Source organism: Podarcis filfolensis (genome assembly GCF_964270895.1).
Source record: "Podarcis filfolensis genome assembly, chromosome: 6".
NCBI classification, from domain to species: Eukaryota; Metazoa; Chordata; class Lepidosauria; order Squamata; family Lacertidae; genus Podarcis; species Podarcis filfolensis.
The window spans coordinates 36,550,960-36,570,783 of record NC_139609.1 but is presented as its reverse complement, the minus strand read 5'-3'; the positions used below and the strand labels follow the sequence as shown (position 1 = coordinate 36,570,783).

Here is a 19,824-nt window from a genome sequence, read left to right as displayed (position 1 = left end):
AACTCAAAAAAATAAACAAAGTTAAACCTACCCTAGTACATTAACAAATAAATCCACTTTTTCATTGGAGATTACTCTTGGGTAAGGTACATAAAATTGCAGACTAAAGTTCTGTGCTTTCTCCATAGCAATTAAACTGTTTCTGTTATGAGCAATTTCTGAATTGGGACAATTTATTTACCCTGATTCCCAGGTGACAGAATAAACAAACTGGTTTTGCAGAGAAGCAGCATCCTATTGCTGTCTTTTGAGTTTGTGGGGCATATATACATAATAAAGCAGACCAATACGTCCAGTCAAATGATATTGCTCAGGACATTGCTCATTATTACCACATAATGAATGGGAGGGTTAAGCCAGTGTTAGCATAGAACAGATTGTGGAGTTGTGAAGACAGCAGCTGTCACAGCATGACAGCTTTCTTGTTAGTGAATCAGCATTACTGACAGGGTTTTCTTTCTTTCTTTTTTTAATTTTGAAAAGCCACTGTTCACTGACACTGCCTTGTACCTGATATACATGCACATTTCATGAAGTAACCATGAGAAGTGTAGGGCCTACCCCTCCACATTAAAAATAAACCAAGTTTACAAAATGCTCTTATGGAAAGCTACACAGACAGACAGAAACAAATCGAAGAATATTAGGCTGATGACTGGTAAACTCCTTTTAAAAAGGAAGGAAAAAGCCATTATCCCAGCACAAAAAAGATTCATTTTCCAAACAGATGCAACAACTACAGTAATAAGATTTTTTTAACTAACTAGGTTCACTAACAGGAAGATATCATAGAAAAACATGGCCACAAGCAGAGAAAATTGGCAATGTTAAATAAATCTGCAGTTGTTCTCCTCCCCTGCCAAGGTTTAAGAATTTTCCGTTATTTCTATTAATCCTGTGGGACAGGAAAAGAGAAGACGACCAGCACAAACAGAGAGCAGGTATCAAGATGCCCGTTGCACAACTTCTCACTGTAGAAAAAGCACTCGGTCCAGGAATACAGAAATCAAGGGAAGTATAACCAGTGCTTTCTTTCTGGAGGGACACAGGGGTATGCATACCCCTAAACATTTTGTGAATCTTTGTACTTTTGTCCATTTACTGTATTAATTTTTCCCAATTTGAACTATAAAATGGTGATTTTCTTGAGTCAAAATGAGAGTACCAACCATTGCACTAATCTGCCTTAAGAGCCCAGCTCCACATATAACTCCTAAAACAAAAGTGAGGGGGGAGACAGGGAAAGATCCACTGCACAACTTTGCCTTCTGTTTGCACAATGTTTGATATGGCCAAAAAGAACCCAAGCCATTAACCTCAAATTTAGTGCAATTTTTTGTGTGTGTTTTCATGATTGCTAGCAGTGTTGCTATTGAATATCAATTTAACCCTCAACAATTATATATTTGCTGATATCCAAATTAACAGCTCAGGGTGGAGTCCACACACACACTAAAAACGCTGTAAAAATGCTTTTTAAAAAAAGTTTTGAAAAAGACGTTGAATTTGGCATAGCTCACTGTCACCACCTAGTTTCACATTTGTATATTGCACTTTACAACACATTTAAAATGTTTTATTTTCAGCTGTATAGCTGAGTACAAGGTGTCTGTTGGGGGAGAAACTGTGTGTGTGTGTGTGTGTGTGTGTGTGTGTGTGTGTACACTAGTGCTCTTGCTTGTCCCCCCTCTCTTTTAATAATAATTAATTGCTCTGGAAGGAAAACAAGTGACCACTGCCTAGATTTCTGGACATTTCAGATGTCTGGTACAAGCTAAAAACAAAGGATTGCCTGCCTGAGACACCACCTGCAATTCTTTGACAGATCATCGAGTAAAGAAAAAGAAACTCCACAGCAAGTCGTCAGAGTTAGCCATCAAAGAAATAACATAGAGCAGAAAAGCCTAGGGGTAATGATTACTCCAATCTGTATTTCACAACCATTGGGGAAGTATTCTTTTTATTGCACAGGTCAGAAATTCATTGATGTTTTCTGTTTGAAACGTAACAGTGGATGAAGGCAATTAAAATAATTCCTTTGAACATATTTTCAAATTCCCCATAATTATTCAGTGTGACTGCCTGGAACTCGTGCTGAAAAATGCATCTATTCCTATGCCTTAGAGCAGCAGAAACATTATGTGTTTGCTGGCATTCTGATTGACTTGTAAAGCTTGCCACTTGAATAGAAAGCTATATGTTCTATGTGACAACAGCAGTGTTATGCCATCAGTATCTTCTTAGCTTCAAGCAGGAGCCAAGCCGTATCCCTTGTCCTACTCAGCTTATGCAACTGATCAGCTCAATATCTCCATGGAAGCAGAAGACAGCCCACCTTGACAGACTGCTGTCTTAAAATGACATGCTCTACATGATAACACAACATAGTCTGTGGACAGAAATGTGAATGATAGAACGGTGAAGGCCTTTTAGATTTTTAGTGTGGCTTTTAACTTTCTTTCACACTACTCATGTGGAATATTGGACAGTTTCAGAAGATTCATTCTTTTTTTTAAAAAATGGGGCTCTTGATTTATACAGCTTACAAGCAGTGAAATACACAGGGCTGTGTGTTTTATGCAGCAACAGGACTTTTCTGCAAGCACAAAACGGAGGCTATGGTGCAAAATGTGGCAATTGAATAAACATTATTTTTTAAAAAATAACATTTTTGTAATCTGGAAAGGTCTCAAAAATATTAAAAAATGACAGAAGCTGTCAGTCAGTGTAGACAACATTGAGCAAGATAGCACAATGGTATCACTCCATATAAGGCAGCTTCCTATGTTCCTATGACAACAGACAGTGAAATAGTATAGCGTTTACCATGAACTATTATCTCTTTCCCCAGGCAACCGATTTTTTACATCACAATCCAACTAGTCAGTTATATCCACTCTTTCTTAAACTTCAATTCATTTCCAGTTGAGGGGGGAGTAGGGGAATGCCAAATTTCTGGAACGGCTTCAGATTAAAGATAATAAATCGTGCAAAATAATAAAAATGCATATCTTCCTGATTATTTGAATGACAATATTTATGCAATTTGCGTGAATTACAGCATTTCATTATTGCAGGATTTTGTTTCAAATGCTGGGTTCAATGTGCATACAGTCCTTATCGTAAATTAATCAGGGCAATATTGTACACAGGGAGTCCAGCTGACAATGGACATTACTGCATCAACAAAGCAGTAAGTGGAATTGCTCCATAGAGTTACAGCTGCATTTTATTCCACAGTTTCACTAGGGAGGGTATCTTCCTAGCAGAAGTTGTTTGCATCACTTCTAAATTGCTCAAGAAGGAAAATTGCATCAGCTCACCCATAACAGTGAATCAGGCTGCAATCCTATGCACATACATTTAAGAGTAAATTGCACTGAACAAAAATGAATAGGATTGCATTGTTAGCTTGAAAGATTTGCATGTATAGTACAAGAACTGGTCAATTTCCATGCAGTGTATAGTCATTCATTCGGCCTTTATTGGCATAATGTGTAGAGTACATGAGTAGACTAGGAGAAGTGTGGGGAGAAAAGTATTATTTTGTCCCTTTGTGTATGTACTATTGCATGCATGGGGATTAGCAAGTCTAAACCACAGAGCCTAGGGCTTGCCGATCAGAAAGTCGGCGGTTCAGATCCCCGCGACGGGGTGAGCTCCCATTGCTCAGTCCCAGCTCCTGCCAACCAGCAGTTTGAAAGCACGTCAGAGCGCAAGTAGATATAGAGGTACCGCTCCGCCAGGAAGGTAAATGACATTTCCGTGCACTGCTCTGGTTCACCAGAAGCAGCTTAGTCACCCGGAAGCTGTCTGCGGACAAACGCCGGCTCCCTCGGCTTATAGAGTGAGATGAGTGCCGCAACCCCAGAGTCATTCGTGACTGGACCTAACGGTCAGGGGTACCTTTACCTTTACCTAGTTCCCTAATGCTGGGCAAACTCCATTCAAGATATGCCCATGAACAGCTCAACTGAAATTCCAACCCGATGCTGTGGCTGAGAACATAAAGGATATTTTCACACAACTGGTAGAGAATCAGACAGAAAAGGCAGATTATGTTTAGTAGGCAACTTGCAAGCATATAGTAGGATGATTAACAAGTGGCAGATTTCAATCTGCATGCATTTCATATTAGGCTTTCATTAATGTTAAATAGTAACTGCATTAACTGCATAGTTCCAATAATTGTACCAAAATTGTTTGTGCTATTTGTTCATTAGATAATACTGTGAAAGGGAACTCAACATTTCTGGGGTGGGGGAAGGATTTCATTTGTTCACTGTTTTGGATCTTGTACTGCAATTTATTCCAGAAATCCAAGCTGGCTTCTTACCATTCTCTAATGTTTTTTTTTTTTTTAAAAAAACACCCTCGTTCCAATGGAACATGCCTTCCAAAAGATTAAAGCAAGAATGATACGTCTCGACAGCAAAAGGCACAACACACACCACAGTCCCCTAATTTCTTCCACAGTAGGTTTAAGAGTACATATATAATTAAGTTCAAGCAACTGGTACAGTATGTCTGAATTCAAAGTGAAATGAGCATTATAGATAATATTATGCAAACTGCCATAGCAACAGCAACACAGACTTCTAAGAAATGCTAATATGTTAAGCTGCTCTGCAAAAAATAAAAAAATAAAAGATCCTCCCCCCAAAAAACAACCACTCAAAAGGATCCAAGAAAAATAAATAATTAAACCCAAACATTCTCTGTTGAAAGAATTCCGATTCTTGTCTGTGAAAATAAGGTTATAGTGAAGTCTGCACAAGGTGACTTTTATCCCTCATTTTCATGCGGCAAAGTTTTTATGCCCCCCCCAACCGCCTCCATGTGGTGATACTGAGACTGACCATGTCCTGTGAAGCTTAAACTAAAGTTCTGCTGGCATGAAGATCTCAGGTCTACAGGGCATATGCAGGGGGTGGGATGTTACACCCACACACAAACACAGATCCACAAACACGCAAGGGAGCTGCTGTGGATCCATTTTTATTCTTTACTCAAAATACTATACAGAAGAACTAGGAAAAAGTCACATTAGAATAGTTTGGGTTGGGGGTTTTGCTGCTGCAGTTGCTTACATAGAGATTTTCTTAATTTTTATAGGGATGGAGGTTGCGGTGGATTTTGTCCATTTAATGGCAGTAGGTGTTATGGGGATACTTCACGTGCTGTGTTTTACTGATGAGACAGTTGTGTTTTATAGGATAATAAAGATTTTCTCTTCTTGTTTTAAATAGTTAGGGATATTTTTTTTTAATTACTTTTCTCTGGCTATGAACATTTCTAAGGTGGGTTTTTTTTAAATATAATGTTTATTACTTTATTTTAGGAAACATACATTTTTTTTGAGTTTGTGGGGGAGAGGTAGGCTATATACCGAGTTCCTTCTAATTCCTGAAATAGCCTGGCTAGCTTCATGGTGAGGTAATGGGTTGTTAAGGTAAAAAAGGAAGCAGATCTGTGTCAGATGACAAATAGGTGGGCTCCACTCTCTCAACTCACTGGTAGTTGGAAAGACAAAGCCCAGTTGACTTGTGTGAGCTAAAAGGTAGAAGCTGGAAGGAAGACAGCAGGCTGGGAAGGCCATGCCTGATTTCTGCTGGAATCCAAGGTCCCCTTAGGCTGATAATGCTGGGAACCCCTCCATCATAGGCTGAGGTTGTATACATGTGTGAATGGACCAGACATCATAAAGACACCACAATCTCCGATGCACCTCATTCCAAAAGAACTCGAAACCTGAGTAAGCGCCTAGAACCTCTGGGATCTCACCCTGCTTGGGCATTGGGGTGGTGCACAACAATATATACTGTATTTCTGAGTGAGGTTGCATGTCCAACTCAACTATAGGGCACAGAATTTAAAACACAACTGAATGTGAGAACACAGTTTTTCTGCAGAATTCCTATTGACTTAGATGATAACAAAACAAGATTCTGTGCTGTTACATAAGAGCATAAGAACAAGGCTACTGGATCAGGCCAAATAATCCATCTAGCCCAGCATCTTGTTCTCACAGTGGACAACAGATGCCACAAAATTATTCTACATTTGGTAACCAATTATTTTCAGCCACAGAAGCAAAACATTCCGCAGAGGTGGTACATCTCTAGGACATACATAGTTTGGACAAAGTTGAAGGAAAGAGCAAAGCCCTCAGGCAATCTCAAGGGCAGGATGACAGCAGCTTGTTTCAGTTTACTATGGAATGTAAAGTATAAGTTACAAATCGCACACACACACAAAATATCTTATTTATTTAAAAAACGAAGCCAGAAAGACACCATCAAATATAACTGAACCTCATAAAAATACTTTTACAGTTGAGGTGACTGAGGTAGGTTTTCCCCTTTTCACACTTTAAAAGAAGGTTCTCCATCCACTGTAGTATTGTTTTGACTTCCTTCCGGCCACATTGCTGTTCCTGTGCCAGATCACCAAAGAAACAAAGCCTAGCTCATATTTCCATGGTGAACTGGCACAGAAGCAGCAAGCTGATAGGAAGCCTGAACTTTGCAGAGAGATTCTCCTCCCCCTCTCCACAGCCTTCGGACTTCTTTCCAGCCACATTGGTGCCTACCACTTACTTACAATTTTCAGAATGATACTGCTGCTAGGAATAGGAGAACTTAATCTTTTTTCTAATTTCACTATTTAAAAAAAGCCCTTTGTCTACAAAACTGAAGATCTAGCGAAACTGCTGTAGGTACAACCAACCAGCCAGTTTTCTGGTAAAATATTAAAATCTAGTTAATTCATGACTCAGCAGGGGTTAAGATTATCATCTACAAATCAGCATTTGCTTTATAAAATATAATAGAAAATGTCCGGTGCTGGTGTGGTTGCTCAAGAGCAAACAGGCAAGACTCTGACCTGTCTTTTCCAGTTTTATTATTAGTGCAAACTATTTACAGTGAAGAGCGTCGCAAGTTCATGTCTGGCTCAGTCGCTAGCAGAACCTGGGAGTGGGCAGTCCTTGTACCTCCCCCAGCATAACAGTTGTGTGACCCCCAACCTTCTCCTCCCTTCCCTGCGCCTAAACCTACTGCGCAGAATGGGCACTGGAAAAGGGGTACTGCCCTCCTCTCCGGTTTGCTCAGGCTCGGTGTTGAGGCTCTCCCTAGCATCCCCTGGTCCCACCACCTCCTCTCCACTGGAGGTGGGGCTTCCCTCCTCGCCAGAGGAGAAACTGCTTCGCAAGATTTTTGGAGGCTCCCTATAACACAACTGCCCTTCCACCTCTCTCCTCTGAGCTGATGGCAGTTCCCTGACAGAAAATGATAAAAAAAATACTGGGAAAATAAAACGGTATTAAGTCTTATCTGTCTTAACTCAGTTTGAAATAGTATTCTCACATGGAGAAACTAGCAACTTCACAATGCTTCTAAAACTAACGCTCTCTCTCTCTCTCTCTCTCTCTCTCTCTCTCTCTCTCTCTCTGAAACACCCCACACACTTACCATGTTTTCTAAGGTCACCATTAAAAGAGCATATGACACATTTATTTTTCGAGAAAACATAATTTATGCAATAAAAGTAGATGTAGGGAAGAATAATACTATTTATGCTACAAGAGCACTCACAGACCTTGTTTATGTCTCATTTAAAGCAATCCATCCACAAAACTTCAAATTTGAAAAGCAATTTAAAATGGATAATTTTTCTTGCATACATTTGGATGGCTAAGCAGCTGTTTACTACATGAAATGAATATTCAATATTTTAAAAAATATGCCTTGTGTTTCAGCAGTGTAGCTTCTCATGCATCTTAGCAATATTGTACAGTACAGAGCAAAAACTTGAAATGATAGGAAATTATCAACTGCATCTTAGTCCGGACATCTTTCCCCCTTTTAAATTGGAAATAAAAAAAAACATGCAGAAATGGTATGGCCTATAAAGTTTTACTTCCTCATCTCCTGTTTGTCTAATTTAGGCCTAAAAGGGCCACTCCTGCTATTTTCCTCCTGCTGTTCTCTCTACATCTGCTGGTCCAGTAGTTCCTGCAACCTTTGAAATATTTTTACTGTTACCATGAACATACCTGGTGGTGTAGACATAGCAGCTCAGAATATGACCAGAAAGCCCTTGGTTTAAGTCCTCATCACTTACCTCAGCAACCTTACTTGTAATATGGATACAATAATATCAAGTTTCCTTACAAAGTGATTGTGTAGCTATGTTTGCACATAACCCTAATCCATAGTTAACATAAGCCAAGGTTTATAAACCAACAACAAATCATGACTCATGAGTGTTGGTTTGTTAGTATTACTAAACCATGGTTAAGACACTGGACCAGGTTTGGATAATCAAACTAACCTATGGTTTATTAAACCATTGCATCGTGTTATGTGCTAACCAAGCCAATGTGGAGTATAATAATTCCAGATTCAGCAAGATCTAAACTGCAAGTACAGTGGTACCTCAGGTTACAGACGCTTCAGGTTACAGATGCCGCTAACCCAGAAATAGTACCTTGGGTTAAGAACTTTGCTTCAGGATGAGAACAGAAATTGTGCCGTGGCGGTGCCGCGGCAGCAGGAGGCCCCACTACCTAAAGTGGTACCTCAGGTTAAGAACAGTTTCAGGTTAAGAACGAACCTCCAGAACAAATTAAATTCTTAACCCGCGGTACCACTGTATTATCTGATGATTAGAAATCATTAATACTTACATGCAAAAGCAGGCTTTAAATTGCAAAAATGGCACCCCACTATACATTAATCTACTTTGGTTTCTGCAAATCTTCCCTCCTGTCTAATGGGTAATGTTGGCACTGCTGATTCCTCCCTCTGTTTATAAACTGGGATCTGTATCCAAAGAAGCCCTACTCAGAGTAGTACTACTGAAATTAAATAGACCCAAGTTAGTAATGTTCATTAATTTCAATGAGTCTACTCCACATAGGACTAACACTAGATATACGCCATAGTGTCCCATGGCTGGACATAGTAGATGGTAAACCATGGGAAGAAATAAGGATGGAGGCAATTGCTGCTAATGGGAAGTCTCCCAAGGTATGTTTCAGAATACTTGACAAAGAGTTTCCCTTGAATAAAGCCCATCAGGAAAGTCACTTGGTGCCTGGAATGTCATTTGAAAGCAGAACTGAATCAAATTAGATATACTGATAGTCTGCTAAAATGACAATAGCATTATGGCCAAACTTGGCCCTCTGGCTGTTTTGGAACTACAATTCCCATCATCCCTGGCCACTGGACCTGTTAGCTAGGGATGATGGGAGTTGTAGTCCCAAAACAGCTGGAGGGCCAAGTTTGGCTATGCCTGCATTATGGTGTCTGGCTTGACTATGAGGTTCAAGTGAGTCTATGGATGAACTGAAGAAGCAGGGAACCCAGAGGCAGGTGAAACAGAATAGTTCCTTTTCTTGGGCTCCACTTGTACTGTTAGTCTCTTCCTCCCTGGCAGCCTCTCTTCCTGAAGCCCAGGAGAACCATATTGTGGGAGGGGTGCCAATATGCCCTCTCACACAACATGCTCCCTTCCACCCTTCACATTCTCCTTTGGAGAGCTAGCTTGGGCTGCTCTTCCTCTGCTACCCTGAGGCCAGTCAGCATTTTCACTGTTTCCTGGTCTGCCTGCAACCTGACAGTCCCTTTGGGTACCATTCCAGAAGCACCATCTGGTGCAGCCAGGGATCTCATTGGCATAGAAACAAGAAGTCCAGCATCTCCCCATAACAAACGTTCAACAACTTACCTCCCAATGACAATGACTCAAATGACAATCCATGTTCAATTCCATGAGCATAATAAAAAACAAGAATCACTCTATTCCAACCACCACCAAACAAACTGAGTGTCAAAGGGCTAAGTATACAGGAATATACCCCACCACACAAGTTTTAGCAATATGACTTTCAGAATTAGACTCATCGAAAACAATGAAGTAGATTAGGGGTATTATAGGAATTTGTTTCCAAACATGAAAACAAACACATCCATTGAAAATGAACACGCAGACACACCCACAAATCATTTCTCCGACTCTGAGCTGCTTTTTGCTGCCTGCAGCTGTTCTGCTAAATGCACATCTGGTGGGTGTAATGGCTGCTCCACCCTAATGAGTTAACTCTCTTGCCAGGCATATGCTCATTTGCATGATACAGAGATCACAATGTCTCTCTTGCAGGAGTTGCTGCTGGTTGAAGCTTCGTCAGTGAATCATGGCTTACACGTACACTCTCAACCATCCATCAATATTTACCGCTACTTTAATTACAATTGTAGAACCAAGGCCATTAGGACAAATTGGACTTTGCTACGCTGCCATAAATCTGGTGTAACTTCATTGATTTCTAGACAGTTACTCCAGATTTACAGCAGTGTAGATGAAATCAGAATCCTATTCAATGTGTCCAAAGGAAGGTGAGTGGCAAATGATACACAATTTCCACATCAAAGGACCAAGTGACTATGATCTTTCCCCCCAGTTGGACTCTCTCCCCTTGTTAATACAGCAGTTTACTCAAAATCTTCTTTTCATCTAGCAGGCAAGGCAATAAAGTTTACTCTCCAGTGTCAGAGAACCAGAGGTATACAAGTAGCAATATACTGTGATTTAAGTGCAAGACCTGAACACACAATATGCTGTGCTGTTATGAGACTCTTCTGCCAAACTGTATGAGATTTTGTTTTCCAATATGAGTAAAAGAAGAAAAGAGAGAAAATGGATGGAAGACACTGGAATATATTTGATCAGCTTCTTAGAGACCAGGAGTTTTTAAATTCAGTGAGGAGAGGGGGAAGGGATACTCAAATACTTTTCATTAAGAGGCCCCACCTCTGCACCAACAAATAGCTGAACAGATCTGAGATTCTGGGTGGGATTGTGTGCATAAAAATACTGAGGAATTTATTTGTTACAATAGCATGCATTCAAAAGAAAAAGATGAAATTGAATCAATAGAACTTCATGTTTTTAATGGAAGCTGAGACTGTTTCAAGAGGTTTGAGATCAATGTGTCTGCTATGAAGACTAAATATGCCAATATCCATCTTCTGAGAATTTAAGCAAGAATACTACAGCCCAGTACTGCACCCCCCAAAGTGGCCAGCAATGTCTCTTGGATGCTCACAAGTGAGAAATATTAATTATTATTTTTGTGATAATCAAATGTAGTCAGCTTCTGAATACAGAGGAACCCTAAGCATGTTGGACGGCTAGCAAATTTGCACAGACTTCACAGAAGAGGAAGGAGGATATGAAAAATAGTCTGCATTAATACTGCTGTGGATTATTCAAACAGAAAATAAGGAGGCACTATACTGTACTAACCATTCGATTTATGCAGGCTGTGCAATCCAACGTAGAGTTGCATTACACAGAGGCAGCTCAAGGCAATCTAAGGAGGATTCCAGTGCTCCTATTCCAGCTTCAGGCAATAATCAAGAAACAAGTTTGACCAAAAGAATCCTCAGAGATAGCCCATTGCTAGTAGTATGATATACTTGCCAGCAAAGCAAAGCATTCTGAGGTGTTTACAGACCACCAGCTATGCTTTAAAGCACAAAGCACAAGTCATCCCCTGCAGATCTTTTGAAAATTGCTAATGCCCTTGGTAATGATGACTTGATTATTTCCTGCATGCTGTAGCCATTTCAGTGTGCCGTGCTAGATGCTGTCTGATTTTTATTGCATTTGTTATTGCTTCCTTTAATTCTTATATTGCATTTCATTGTACTGCAGTTTGCATTCCACAGAATTCAAATTGCAATGCAGTAAAATACAATATAAGAAACATGGTTGGCATCTGTCTGTTTCGAGAGACAATGGAGTGCGTCTCCACTAACTGCTGAGTTAGCCAGACATGCCATGGACCACCTGTATGAAGCTCATGGACCACTGATGGTCCACAGACCACAGTTTGGTAACATCTATTTTAGAGAATCAGATCCAGAGCAGAGGTTCAACATTCACTTAATAATATTAGGCAATTGCTCTCAAGATCTAGCAGCTGGATGCTCAGAATTTGTTACTTCACCATAGATCATACTATAGCAGGGTGGTCCAACTTGCAGCTTGAGTGGCTGCATATGGCCATTGAGGCCTTTTTTCATGGTCCTCAGCAACATTTGACACTCACCCCCAGCCCTCGTGCTGCCTTCCCAAAGCTGGGCTTTGGGATGGAGCTGTGATGGCTCTGACAGAGTCCTAGAGTCCTTTCCCCTGCTTCCCAAAGCCAAGTTAGCACTTTTGCAGCTTTAAACTTCTAGTTGTGCTTAATGTTACATTTAAAGTCCAATGAAAATCAGATACAACCAGTAGTTTTTATAGCTGTAGAGAGCATATGCTCTCCCAATACAAGTAAGCTTTAGCCTTAAATGCTGCTGAATGTTCTTCTTCTGCCTAGTCAGAATGAATCATTGCTTGTAATAGGGAACAGATGTTGACAGTATTTCTGCATTTCACACGAAATGGCTAGGTGAGGAGCTGCTAGGTAGAGACAGACAACTGCCTCTTGAAAAAGCCTTCTAAGAATATCCTTCACTTCTTCAGCACATTTTTCTAATGCCAATGTCATCTTGGGATTGCTATTTATTGTTTTCCTTATTTAATAATAGTGTTGAAAGCATATTACACACAATACAGACCTTTGAATAGAAGCCCAGGAACTGAAACTAAGTTATAGCAACATGGGAGGTGACACTGTCTATGAAAGAAGGACAAGAAATAATACAGTGGCATTTGAGAGAAAGCCCCAAGCAACAGAAGTCTTGAAACCATGTGTCTGAGAAGTTAAAAAAAAACAGACCTAGTTCCTGTTTCCAAAATAACTTTCCAGTGTCCACCTTGCAGAAAAACTAAAGTAGTATGTTATAAGGAACTGGAGAGCTCAGCAAGGAGAGAAACTTACTTAGGTACCCCAGATGTTTATAAGGACACAGTTTTTTTTTAAAAGCTGCCCTTCTGAGATGTGATCAAGGGTCCATTCAGCCTTCTACATCCTGGTATGGTATCTCTGAAAAACTCACAGGATGGGCATAATGTAAAAGCCCTACCTGGAATGCAGCAATCTGAGGCAGCACCAAGCACCCAAATGATTATTTTGTTAGTCTGAATGGAATTGCAAATCGTATTCTGGAACATACGAATAATAAATTTAGTCTAGTGAAGTGCCCACTGTGACATGAATTGGAGTACCAGGAGAAGAGTCCATATGCTGCAGGGGCCTCCAGATGGTGCAATGTGCATCTTTAACATAGCCCTACAGCTGTGAAGGGCACCACTCACTTAAAGGGATCTGTCTTGAGCAGGCTTCCTCAACCTCGGCCCTCCAGATGTTTTTGGCCTACAACTCCCATGATCCCTTGCTAGCAGGTCCAGTGGCCAGGGATGATGGGAATTGTGGTCTCAAAACATCTGGAGGGCTGAAGTTGAGGAAGCCCGGTCTTGAGCTCAGTAGGGAAGGGGCAAAACCTTCCTGCTTACCTCACTGTCTTTGGAACCAGGGCGGGACCCAATAGGCACAAATAAAGCTTGTCATGTCAAAAACACAATGCACTAAAGTAGTGGGCAATCTACTGACCATTTACAGAGTTTCCCAGGATTTGAGGAGTTGAGCCCAGGTCTGAGACTGAGACCTAGTCAGGTAAGCTACCAGGGATTGTATGCTCAGGTGTCAAACCCCCTTTTCAGTCACAGAAAGGAGCAGCAGCATGAAACATCAGTCCTTCTGATTGCCAGGAAAGAAAAAAGCTCTTGGTCTGATGAGAAAGGCTTCCATCATGAGTACGGTTGCTTTTGCACAGAACCTGCTGCCATGGTGCTAATCTCTCGCAGCTAACATCACAGATAACCACTATTTGACAACTACCTGAATGCGTCTTCTACATCACAATGTTTTTCACCAACCTCTTTCATTTCAAATATTTCCCCCCCCCCTCCAAAACACATGCAACTTACAGTTTACTGTGACTTTTACTTTTTTCACATCTGGGACTGAGACGTCGTTTTCAGCACTGCATTCATATTCCCCAGCTTGGTCTCTTGTAATTCCATAGATGTCCAAATACTGTCCACTTTCAAATGGTTTGGCTGAAATTAAAGGGGAGAGGGAGAGAGAGATTAAAAAGAGTGTACAGGAAATTTCATTGGAGCTGATTGAAGCTCCATTCAGGTAAAAACAACCAGCTTGTTGCAGGAAACTGCTGACAGAACTATTCCTGAAATCAAGGTGACAAACGATTACATCTTTCACCCCTTCTCCCATGTGATGAAAACAACTGCACATTGCACAGCCTCACATAAGGTAGCAATACTGTAACAATGACTACACAAGAAATGATATACACCGTCTCTTTATAATTGATTAGAGTTACCTAACCTTGGCATACATCAAATAAATCTATGCCCATTTTGCAATTGAGTTGAACAGCCCTCTAGCAGGATAGATGAAAATTCACCATTATGCTTCAGTTCATATTGACTTTTACAAAACATAAGGTTCCGCCTTACCTAGAAAAAAAGCTGACACACGTTTCAAATATTTGCTGTGGAAAGGCATTTCGTTTTGACTAAAGCTTCTGAATTGCAATGTTCTGTTAACAGCTCCGATATCCATTGTGTTCTAGTCCAGGGTTAAATGTGTATACAAGCCTGTACTGTACGTGCCTGCATTCAAAATCAAGACACAGGCCAAGAGAATTCCTGCTCAGCTGCCGGACTCAAAGGGCTCTGGTGACAGCAGGCCTTTGCAACCATGCCAAGATTTCCTGGTGTGGCTTCAGCCAATGTACACCACCCTGATGCACAAGAGGTGGGGCTCAGCAGTGGTGTGTGGTGAAGTTTTTCATAGGGGAACAGTTAGGGCCGGAGGCACTGGCTTGCGAGGGCGAGGAGGGGCAGATGTTGTGTGTGTGACATTGTGCCTCAGGCTTAGGGAAGGTGGTGGAAGGGCTCTTGGACCCCGTCAGAGCCTCGTGCCTCCCTCCCCAAGCCAGGCAGAAGCACAATCCCCTACCTCAGTAGGGATGAATCTGTCCATTTTGGTCCTCTCGCTTTCTTATTTTTGCATACTTACATTCACTTCCAAATGAAAATCCTGCATGAAAATCCACCAGCATTCTAGAGTGAATTTCTTCCAAGAAGAATATTTCTGTAAGCAATTTTGACTAATGTGCACGTTTTTTTGCAAGCATGTTTGCCTAATATGCATTTTAATGTTATTTTCATTTTTATGCACACTTTCCCCTAATATATGCATTTTTGTAAACATTGCTCAGAAGACTGCATCAAAAAATTCAAGTAAGTGCAGCTTTCATGCAGTTCTTATATTGTTTCGGAAGGTGTGAATTTGATAGATTTGGCTTTAAATGTTATTTGAATTTCTCCCCCATATCTACTCCCAGCACAGGACTGGGACCTTATTTCAAGTGTTTCAAAGCATAAATGGGAGCACCAATGCAAAAAAACAAAATATGCCTGCCAAATCATAATTAAAAATGAGGAAAGGCAGAGGCAGGGAAATCAATTAATAGGATACAACAAAATACAGTGGAGTGATGCTGTTTCCTCCTTTTCTGTTTCACTTGGAAGGAATATATTATGAAAGGTAAGCTTCTGCTAAAGAGCCAGCTGTTCCTGTTTATGTGGTTGGCTGCTGTTACATTCTGCTAGGGCGAATGAATTTCTAGGAAAATATTATTTACTATCAATTTGAAATGAAGCATATGTTACCAGCCAGAATGGAATAAAAGCTACATTTTGCATTGCTTGAAAGTAGTGTGGCCTAGTAAAAAATGCTCTGTTTTCATATGCCGTTGCAGCAGTATTTGAATACACTTTGCTATGTTATACTGGTATCAGGTTCCTACTGAGAAGCAGCAAGTGAGTTTCGCAGCACTGCATTGCATTAAATTGCAGCAGATGGGTGTGTGTGTGGGAAAAAGCAAAAAATACGCTTGGATCCAAAATTCCTCAGATGGTATTTTTCTATGGGGGAAATGTGGTATTTTTCTCTTAATAGAACCCACCCACCCACGGCCCTAGAAAAAGAAGGCAACTTTAGGAAAAGGCCACGCTTCAGTGGCAGAGCATGAGGCTTACATGGAGACCAGGGGTCAGCAAACTTTTTCAGCAGGGGGGGCCGGTCCACTGTCCCTCAGACCTTGTGGGGGACCGGACTAAATTTTGAAAAAAAGAGAGAACGCATTCCTATGCCCCACAAATAACTAAGAGATGCATTTTAAATAAAAGCACACATACTCATGTAAAAACACGCTGATTCCTGGACCATCCATGAGCCGGATTTAGAAGGCAATTGGGTCAGATCCGGCCCCTGGGCCTTAGTTTGCCTACCCATGTTGTAGACGGTCCTTGGTTCAATCCCTATTATTTCCAGGTAGGGCTGGGAGAGAACCCTGTCTGAAACCCGGAAAACCACTGCTAGCCAGTGCAGACAGTACTGAGATAGATGGGCCTATGGTCTGGAGGAGACTCTTGAGAGTCCCATGGACTGCAAGAAGATCAAACCTATCCATTCTTAAGGAAATCAGCCCTGAGTGCTCACTGGAAGGACAGATCCTGAAGCTGAGGCTCCAATACTTTGGCCACCTCATGAGAAGAGAAGACTCCCTGGAAAAGACCCTGATGTTGGGAAAGATTGAGGGCACAAGGAGAAGGGGACGACAGAGGACAAGATGGTTGGACAGTGTTCTCGAAGCTACCAGCATGAGTCTGACCAAACTGCAGGAGGCAGGGGAAGACAGGAGTGCCTGGCGTGCTCTGGTCCATGGGGTCACGAAGAGTCGGACACGACTAAACGACTAAACAACAACAAATGGTCTGTCTCAGTATAAGGCAGCTACCTATGTTCCTATGCAGAATATTTTATGAATATTCCCCACTATATCCCCCTGATAATGCACTGGAATGGAAGCAGGTATGGGGAATTATGGAGGGTGTGAAATGTGTCCAAGCTGCCAACATGCAAGTTGTTGGTATTGCCAGTTTCAATGGCAGCAGCAACAACAACAAAAGACAGGAAAATATAAAAGGTGAATGTCTTCTGAATTAGCCCTTGCTCTGAGGAGCACACTGCTGATGGTGAGCCCAACACCTGAGGAACTGCTGGCTCTCCCAGTTTCTCTGTCTACAAATAGGATGGATTGCATGACACTGTTTGCAATGAAGCCTATGAAGTGGATGTCATACCTCAGAATTCAAAGCATCTCTTAAAACTCTGAAGGTTGGTATGGGGGATTTACAGAGCAATCCAAAGCCCTTTACACTGGGTGGGGGTTGTGGGAATAGGCAGAGACCCGCAGAGCTACAGTTTCCAAAGTGATGCAACAATCCCATAAACAGGGAATTATATCTCAGGGGTGGGTGGGTGTTTCCTAACAACTCTCGGCGCTGTTGACAAACAACAGCTCCCAGGATTCTTGGGGGGAAGCCACAACTATTTTAAGTGGTATGATACTGCTGTGAATGTACAGTGCAGAATGGGGTCTTGGTGGCACATGTAATTCTGAACTTCGTTGAATGAGGGAAGCAAATAATGAACATGGTGGAGTTCAACTCTGCACGTTAGGGTTTTTCCCAGCCTTCAAATTTTGACCTGCCTCTAGGATTGTAATGCTGGTAGAATTTGCTTTGCAGCCTTGAGAGCAGCAACATTCGGCTCCAGCCAAGGTCAATACTGCTGCCACTCCAATATTGACAGAAGTGACAGGCTTCAGAGGCCAGCATAGCACTACCGCACAAGCAGCGTAACTTGCCAGCTTGAGGAAGCAGTCATCAGTCCAGTTGAAAAATATCACCAGAAACAATAACTGCAGGGAAAATGGGTGTACCTTGTACAAAAAACTGCTACTGCAAAGGGTGCTGATGGAGGAATAAGCGAGAGTGAGAGGACACTGAATAGCAAATACTTTCAGAAATGCAATGCAATGTAAAAAAAAAAAAAGTTGCCAAGAGTGCCTGCAGCAGTTCTTATTAGAGCTGTTATTAGTGTCTGTCAGAGTTTCTTAGAGCAAAACCGCACGTGGGTGTATGTTATTTGAAGATGCCATAGTAATCTATTAAAATTATGTGCTGCAAAGAACATCATATAGAAGAGTCACTATCACGCTCAGCAGATTTGTTTAGGCAGCACAAGGCATTTATAAAATCCTGAATTTGGGTGGCAGGAAAAATCAGTCGAGGCTAACTCTGGATGTGGGGAACTAGAATATTTGTCCCAAGTACAGGTCTGAAAGGAGAATAAAAGTATCAAGTTGTTGTGTGTGTCCCCACCCCTGGCACACACACGTCTTTCTTCACCCTTAAACTCTTGTGTTTTATGGTACAGGAAGGAAGCCACATGTTCAGAAGTTAACTTTGCATAGGAACTACAATATTACTTCCCCATCCTTTGGTGGAAGCACAAGGCAGAGGGAGAGCTTCAGAGTGTACAGAAAAGAGAATAGCCAGGAAATGCTGAGTGTAAGAGAAAGATAAGCATTAGGAGGATGTTAATCTAAGTCCTTCTTTTACAGTACAATCTAATTTACCTTTAGTGTGAGTTCAGTGGGAAACCTCAGGTAAGTGGACACAGGGCTACAGCTTTGCAGCTCAATCCAATGCACTGTAAGTTCCCTCTCTCATTCACTCCTCTGAATTTACTTCTTATTGTGGGCATGGGTCTGCAAGCACTTTATGTCTCTCCTCACCCCAGTCTTATGCTGTGTTTTTAACATACATAAATGAACATACACCAAGTCGAAAGCAAAGAGGGAACTCTCCAGATGCTGCATTCACTCATGTTGCCAGTTCATTTGTCATCATAAATAAAAGTGCAATGTAATGTAAGGATGGACTCACAAGCAAGCAGTCTAGCTCCTAAATAGGCATGGTTTTCCATTGTGATAAATATATCTGTATCTTTTATCTATATAGTTGAAGTTGAACTTTACTGATATTTACAATGCTGTGCATAAAACTGGACTAACAGTAACAGTAAAAGCAAATGCTCAGTAGCAGTTAATTAAATAAGAAATGTGGATTAATGCTCATATTTGAGTGAGTCATGAAAAATCAATCTTGCTGAAGAAGGAGAGATTGTCTAATAAAGCCATTTGCAGCTCAATTATATGCATGGCTACTTGGAAGCAAGACCCACTGAGATCAATAGGGCTTACTTCCAGGTAAGTGTGTATAGGGTCCCAACCTCAAATTAGTTAAATGTCCTGCTTGAACCCAAAAAATCATAGGCTAAATGGACATGGTTTTCCGTCACAAGAATCATATTTATTTTATTGTTTATCGGTTATCAGGATTCTTTGAGGGGAGCCATGATTACTGCCCAGAGGCCTCGGAAACACGATGAAGGCATCGTTGGGTATTATCTGTGAATTTTCATACATTTACAAATGAATGAACATGAGAATGATCAAGTACAGATAAAAAATAAAAATGCATGCTTCTTGTGCACAAATGATTTCAGTATATAAGAATGTCTGCCTGCACAGGGTTAAGATCATGGGTAGGCAAACTAAGGCCCAGGGGCCGGATCTGGCACACTCGCCTTCTAAATCCGGTCCGTGGATGGTCCAGGAATCAGTGCTTTTTTACATGAGTAGAACGTGTTTTTTAAAAAATTTAAAATGCATCTCTGGGTTATTTGTGGGGCCTGCCTGGTGTTTTTACATGAGTAGAATGTGTGCTTTTATTTAAAATGCATCTCTGGGTTATTTGTGGGGCATAGGAATTCATTTATTCCCCCCCCAAAAAAAATTAGTCCGGCCCCCTACAAGGTCTGAGGGACAGTGGAGCGGCCCCCTGCTGAAAAAGTTTGCTGACCCCTGG

General features: G+C 41.2%; 2 protein-coding genes across 3 annotated transcripts in view; one reads left to right on the top strand and one right to left on the bottom strand.

Annotated features, from left to right (window-relative positions):
- Positions 1–19,824, top strand: part of LOC310765695 (uncharacterized protein) — a 557,351-nt gene that overhangs the window by 183,287 nt on the left and 354,240 nt on the right. The window lies entirely within an intron of this gene.
- NEGR1 (neuronal growth regulator 1) overlaps positions 1–19,824 on the bottom strand; it is a 437,028-nt gene that overhangs the window by 113,238 nt on the left and 303,966 nt on the right. For both annotated transcript variants that reach the window (XM_083621043.1, XM_083621042.1), the window contains exon 4: positions 13,942–14,073. In XM_083621043.1, coding sequence (XP_083477169.1) covers positions 13,942–14,073 — 132 coding nt within the window. The remainder of the gene's footprint in view (positions 1–13,941; positions 14,074–19,824) is intronic.